We start from the raw sequence: 7132 nt of genomic DNA, 5'->3' as shown, positions 1-7132 counted from the left end.
CCCTTTCCCCAAACCCTCCGTTCCTCACTTCCTTCCCTCTCCCCCCTTTCCTTTCCCTTTGGCCCCCCCCTGATCGGCCGTGATTCCCTTGATCGTTGTATCTGTGAAGCGCCGCGAGACAAGGGCAGGGGAGACTGCCATGACAGCTCATTTTTTTTTCTCGATGTCGCCTTCACCTCGGCAATCATTCGAGTTCGCAACCCGTTTTTGTCAGTCGTGGCCTGACTCCTTTGATCTGATCCTTCGGTTGCTAATTGTGCGCCGCACATTTCTTGGCATCATTCTAAGACAATGTCTCGAGGACAACGACATGCGGGGAGCTGCCCAAGATGGAACAAAGCGACAGGCCGCGAACTCGGTGTGAGTTGGAGATATCGTAATAAGTGCTCGAATCCATTTACAAGGCCAGGTAGACTATTTTGTACCAGAAAAAAGACCACACAACCCCGTGAAATCAAGGGTATAATTCATATGTAAATAATATGTCTCAATAGATCCCAGCGAAGTGTATCAGAGAGGTAGCGACAACAGATTGAGCGATCCCACAAGATGGTCAGCAAGAGTAGAAAGATAAAGAAAAAAGAAGTAGTAGAGTACCCTTCCGAACCGAAATTGTCTTCGCCCTCAGATCCCTATCCGGGTATTATGGAGTAACACGGACAGAGAGAGCCGGGGCCTTGACGACATGGCGTTTTCACCTCGGTACCGACAGCGGCGCGATCGAGTTGCACACGTGGCACTGAGCGCTGTCCATGCGGGAGTGAAGTTTCCTGCACCGACATACCCACATGGCGTCGCCCTTCTTGCGCGGTTTCTGCAGCTCAATCAAGTCCCCCGGCTCGTAGAAACCCGCCTTGAGGCCGCAGTCGACGCAGAAGCGCCGCTGGCCGTACGTCCTCTTTGCGCGCGGGTGCATGTGTGCGAATGGGTCGTCGCTCGCGGCGGGGCTGCCGCCACCGCCTACTGCACGGCGACCTCGGCCGGCTGTAGAGGAGGAAGACGACGATGATGATGAGGAGGAGGAGGCAGCTCGCAGGCTGCTCCGCGTCAGGCTGGGGTCGTAGTGTGGGTTGGCGGGCGGCGACCGGCTTGGTGACGAAAGGGTTGAGGACTGCTCTCGCTTCTTTGTTGTTGTTAAGGCATTCGTAGTACCGCTGGCTTCTTCAGAGTCGTCCTCTTCTCTGAAGACCAATGGAGTGTGTTTTTGGGCCTCGAACTGATCGAATCCCTTGAAACGGAAACAATGGTAACACGCGAAGAAATTGAAGTCTTTGCCGGGTTTCTTCTGCTCAGGCGTGTCCCCAGGTTCGTCATCCAAAGGTTCGTGGCCTCTGTTCCTCTCGGTGTTCAATATTTCGGCCACTTTCCATTCATGACTGAAGTTATCCGGGTGGAAGTTGTGCAAGAACCACTGGCAGATTCTGGTGGCCTTCCAGCAGTGGTACCACGTCACATACTTCTGGATGCGGCGGATGACGTCGGGCGGGAGCCTTCGCATACCGTTGAGAAACCAGTTCGCATCGTTGTTCCGCGGTCGGACCTGATATGAAGTCGAGGGTTGAGAGGAGTGGCATGGCGCGGTCGAAGCAAACATGGGATGCCAGGTCTCGTAGGAGAACGACGGCGGTTGGTGGTGCAGAGCATCGACGGAGTAGGCGCCGTAGGGCGACGGCCGCGAGACATCCCTCGAAGTCTGGTACGTTGACGGGTAGAAGGGAAGCGAAGAAGGAGCTTGTGCTTGGAGGAGTTGTGACGGCAGCGGATGCGCACGGAACGCAAACGGCTGCTCGTGGGCGATTGCCGGGCAATGATTTCTCGAATATACCATGGCGCCCGTCCCCGAATCGGAAGAAGTGCTGGATGCGGGTGACACGGTACGGACGGCGCCGACATTGTCGGGCGGAACGGTGCTGTATGGCACCGAAGAGGATCCGGAAGAAGAGGCGGATGAGACGGAGGATGAGCGCGGCTCCAACGGAGGCCTGGGCGGTGCTTGGAATGCGTAGTAACCTTCGCTGTGGTAGACCATTTCGCTGTTCGGGTTGGAGATGCTAAGGGTCTGAAAGCCAGGGGCTGGCGCGAGCAGTCGTGGGTTGGAGGCTTCAAAGGGATGCCTTTGGGAATAGGTGGTAACTTCGGTCATTCTCTCAGTCGTGGAAGAATGTGGCTAGCAGATGTTCATGAGACAAGTGGAGGGAGGGGAGAGCAAGCGACTTAAGACCCCCGGGTCTGGACCTTTTATACGCCCAGTCGGCAAAGAGTTGTTGTTGCGCAAGAGAGAAACGGTAGGATATTGTTGGCCTGGTCCCGGAAGCGGTGACAGACTAGGCTGAATATTTGAGAAAGACCAATCGCTTATCAGGGCCGATCTGGGAGGCGCCGTGCCTGTCTCGAACGGCACGATCTTAACCGCGGGGAAAGGTACTGCCAGGCGGGATGGCTGAGCTCACGGGGAATTTGATGAGGTCTAGCAGCTCCCTGGGAGAATCGATCTGTGTGGAATTCTTCTGGGAGCGCAATAGCAGAGACTGAGAGACGAAGGTTTTGCAAAGATTCCGCTGCGGCGTGCAAAAGAGCCAGCGATGACAATCGAGCGCCTGGAGATGACTCGATATAACCACTGATTGCTTGCTTGGTGATCCGGGGCGGGAGACAAGCCGAGACTTGGCTCTGATCATCTGACAAAAACGGAACGCGGCCACCCGGAGTTTACTGCGTACGTCGACTCGAGTGCAGGTACCCCGAGCTCAAGGGCCCCTGGATGGCCGGAAGAAGCGCCCGCGAGCTTAAGCTGCCCTTGTCGGAGAGGGGGTGGGGGGGGGGGGCGTGGCCCACCTGCGTTCACGCCTCGATTAGCAACGCCCTCCAAGACTTGCAGGAGCGAATCGACGCGACCAAGGGGGTAACGTTGCCGGAGCGAGTCCCGGGGATGTCGCCGTTGGCCAGATCCCCACTGGTGGCGGAAGCTACTACGTACAGTACAGTGCCCAAACCGATGGGGAGACAACAAAGGGTATGCCTGGGAATATTCTGAAAAACAAAACTAAACGAAATGAAATAAACGGTGAATGTATGGCTCGCGAGACTGTGAAGATCTAACCGTTTTGTTCATGCAATATAGTTACTGCGTGCCGGCACCCGGGCTCGAGAATTCGGGACGGATATGCTCGTCGCAATTGTGCTTTTTCAAGGGTGTTCCATGTGGTGTGTAGTCGTAGCAAAGGTCTCAGGCGAGTATGACGGGGAAATAGATATCGAGGGCAGACGGAGACGAAAGAAATGAAGGACAATCTTTTTTGAGAGCTCGGGCTTTAGGAAGAGAAACGTGTGGGGGAAGAAATCTTCGTCGGGGAAGGGCCGCCCTGGAAGGTGTACTTAATCTGCGTAAGGTACTGTACAAGTAGTAGTAATGCACACTTAAGTACTGGTACTGCATCATGTGTGTACTATGTTATTTTGGCACTTTGGCACTTTGCCGTGACACTCGGGGATGCCTCCGGTAATTAAGGTAGTTACATACTTTACACTACCCTGCGTAGCCGAACTAGCGCCTCTGGCCAGTATCTATCTAGGTGGCAGTCTTTTGACCTGCTCATGTGCCTTTGTGATTACAGAGGTGCTTTGTGTGCCTGCGTTACACAATTCCCGGTTCCCGGCATTATCGGAGCAGCCTGAGGGAAGCTCGTTTATCACACACGGTCCTTGTAGCCGATCTTCTCTCCCAGGCGGGTCTGACAGGGGTTGGCGAGGGAGGGGGAGCACCGGGGCGAGTCGGATGGAGATCTGCCTGCGCTGCTAGCCTAACTTGGCTCAATCCATTGCCCCTTCTTCCATCCGTCTCAAGCAGGGACATCTCGATCCGGTTCTGCAGAGTAGTACTGTACGGCTAGCGCAGTCATACAAATGTGCTTCACATCAGCAGCTCGCACTTTCCTTACACTTGGATACCTCGTTATAGTGTAGTTTTCCAAGGCGCCCCTTACCTTAGCTAGGAGTGAAGAAATATTACGACACATGCATGGGAGGGGGTATATGGATGGAGGAACCGGAATGCTGTCGCGTACCTCTCTGTACTAGTAGGTACATGTATGTACCTTCCACTCTCCGTGAGCAATTTTGTTCGACCGAAACGGGAGAGAAAGAGCCAAGGAGGGCATACCACGGGAATAGCACTGCACGTTACAATTGAAGGGCATGAACCCCTCAACGAGGTCTTGTGCAGGCGCGAGGGGTGACCTGCGGCCTATGAAAGTAGCAGGCCCCAAAATCTGTCCGACCAACAGCTTCTTGGCGCCACCTTGGCAACGAACCACATCACGTTGTTTGCTCGAGTACACAGTTTTGCACTGTGTTACCGCTCTGTCGGGACCATGCACGACGGCTGATTGGGTGCGGCTTGCGTGGACCCTGCGGGGGCGCGAAGCTCAAGGGCCGCGGCCAAGGGGGTCAAGGGAGGAAGGGCTGAATCTGGCTGGCGCAATTTTTTGGACAAGTGATTGGGAAATCCTTCATTAGGACAACCGTTTTGTGCGCAAGGTTCTGCGGATCTCCAAAGCTCGGGATATCTTGTTCCCGTCTGTCTGGCTTCTTTGTTAAGCGGCGGCGTTGGAATTAACAGGATTTGTCATGTCGGCCCCGTTGCCTTTTCTAGCCATCGTTTCAACGATCTGGTCCCAGCGGAGTCGAGAGCAACGGAGAATGCATTCCATCGAATGCCACGTCATACAAGAGTCCGCAGCAGAGAAACGGTGCAGCAGAGCTTGCGCGCAGGGACGGCACGTTCCACACCTCCACGCGCAGGTTCCTCCTCTCTATCACGCCGGTGATGCCTTATGGCCCGTCACGAAGCTGAGGTGTGAGCGGCTCCCTGTTTTGCCGCAATCAGAATCGAGCTTTTAAGGGAACCGTTCGGGTCAAGTATGCGGGTCCCATATTTCCGTGCTGAATGGCGAGTAAAATTCACGCTTCTCAAATCGGAAGGAGCTGGAGGGCTGCTGGCAACCTCAGCGCAGCCGCCCAAAAATGACATTCGGCGCCCTAGGCAGGCGCCTGCAGCACCAATCGCCGAAAGTTTATACACTCGTGATTGGCGACGGGCTCCCTTGAGCATCGTTGAGGGCTTCACGATGTTGAATAACAACAAAGGTACACTCGGTTTCTGCCGAGCGGAAGTCACCATCGCCACGTGATCCGCGCCATTGATTCTACACTCCACACCTCTTACTACTTCGACTCGAACGCTGCCACTGCTATCGATTGAGTGTCTCTGCTCGTATATTCCGAAATAAAACGGTATCCTGGGCCCCTGGTCCCCCTCGCAAGAGTTTCAAGTTTTCGGTTATTATTATGTTGCCGCCACGTTCTCGTTCCCGCTTTCGGTCCAGTAGCCAGGTGTCTCGGACCCTCCGGCATCAAATCGCCGAAATCTTTCGGCCAGGCAGACAGTAGCGAAAGAGGTGCGGAAACCGACCAGCAATAGAAGGGATCAACTAAGATCAAAAAAGACGTGCAAAACAATTCGACCGTCTGATCTATTTTCGGCAGAGGCGCATACAGGCGCGCACACGCCCACACGCAACTTATTGGGGGGGGGAGGGAGAGATAGAGAAAAGAAGGCTGCCAGTGGGACTGAGGCGCTTAGAATACTGATTCTCAGCTCTTTTCAGTTCCGTTCGATTTGCTGTCTGTGGACCGAGAGCTGTCCGCGTCCCACCGCCCGGTTGCTGTTGGCTCACTCAGCACTGTCTGCGCGCCTCTGGTTCCCATTCCTGTGGACTTTCATTGCTGCCGCGTTCACCCAGTCTTTCGGCTTGGTCTGCCTTGCTGCAGCCTGCCGCTCCGACACTCTGGAACTGTGGAAGGATACCTCACGCCACATTGTACCTCATGTCCTTGATCGAGGCTGATCCTGGGGGGGGGGGGCGAGTCTAACAAGAAGGCGACGCAGAACTTCAGATATAGCCTTCATTCATGCCGCCGCAGCGGCTGAGACTGCATGCAAATCACACACACTGCCGCACCGCCCTTATCGACCACCGCCTCGAGCGAGAGGAGAGAAAGGGAGAGGTAAAGCCTGGCTAGGGATATGTTGGTAGAGGTGAAAGGAAGAGCCATAGGCCTTGTCGGCCATGTCCACAGATGCAACCTGAAACCTGGCAACCTCCCCCTTCCCCTCCCCTCTCCCCACCCTTCTGAAGGGACGTGGCCGCGGGCAGACGAGTCTCCCGTTGCGCCACATCGTGGGCGTGTCGCCGAGGCAGGATGAGGTTCATGTGTTCCAATGTCTCAGCAATGCACAACAGCCCAGCACCCTCCCGGAATCAGTATCTCATGCATGACCTGGCAGTCTGCCACCGCACTGTTAGTTGACGCCAGTGACCTAGCCTTAGTGTGGCCTTCTCCAGCCCCATCGCACAGCACAGGGCATACGGTGGCTAGCTCGACGGCCCGCCCAAATGATCACCTGAGAGGCTGCTCTACATGCGAATAATACCGCCATCTTGGGCAGGTAGAAGCCACTGTGACTGGTCATTTTTTCCACATTTGTAGAGCACTCATCCTGAGCCACCGAGCTTGACCGCCTTTCCAAGCTCGACAAAAGGGCCTTATACTGTCCAACCATTCGGCTCAGAAGCAAACGGAATGCTAGCAACTCCGTTAAGGAAACTGATAGAGGATGGTTTCCAATAGATGGAAGATAGTTCCAATTGATGGAAAAGTTGGTAAGTTATAAATAGTTCAAAAGTGCGATGTCTTCTTCCTACGTTTACTAGCCCTATAGCTCTGTATAAGTAGAGGATAGGAACAAAGAACCCTCCGTTTACCAGCCCGTTTACCAGATCTACAGGTCTTATCTTATCTAGCCTTACATGATAGACATGTCCGTAGATAACGTACTACATCAAGTCCCCTGCCTAGAAAAAAAAACGTAGTGCCTATACTATAGCTCTAAATAGCTCTTAAACGTGCCTTCTTTCCGTAGCAACATTGTAACAGAAAGTAGTAGCGTTATCTTACTATTATAGTGTCCTATATATCTTCCTCTTGGCTATCTATAGCCTTACTTTGGCGTCTTCTATCTATGGCTCCTTCCGGGGGAGTCTTCGATGCCTTTTTGCGAGGGCGTCTATGT

The 7132-nt window shown here is 54.2% G+C and overlaps 1 protein-coding gene across 1 annotated transcript; it reads right to left on the bottom strand.

The window, feature by feature from the left end:
• Positions 1–529: 529 nt before the first annotated feature.
• On the bottom strand, positions 530–2274 carry MYCTH_2294362 (uncharacterized protein). Its single transcript, XM_003658466.1, has one exon. It carries the CDS (start codon positions 2141–2143, stop codon positions 695–697), a length of 1449 nt encoding a protein of 482 aa, XP_003658514.1. The 5' UTR covers positions 2144–2274; the 3' UTR covers positions 530–694.
• Positions 2275–7132: the final 4858 nt, after the last annotated feature.

Source organism: Thermothelomyces thermophilus, chromosome 1 (genome assembly GCF_000226095.1).
Source record: "Thermothelomyces thermophilus ATCC 42464 chromosome 1, complete sequence".
In the NCBI taxonomy this organism is placed as follows: Eukaryota; Fungi; Ascomycota; class Sordariomycetes; order Sordariales; family Chaetomiaceae; genus Thermothelomyces; species Thermothelomyces thermophilus.
The sequence above is the reverse complement of the archived record's forward strand: the minus strand, read 5'-3'. Positions and strand labels throughout refer to the sequence as shown.

Excerpts from the sequence above, each read along its gene's own strand:
- MYCTH_2294362 (XM_003658466.1), bottom strand. The coding sequence starts at position 2,143 with ATGACCGAAGTTACCACCTATTCCCAAAGGCATCCCTTTGAAGCCTCC.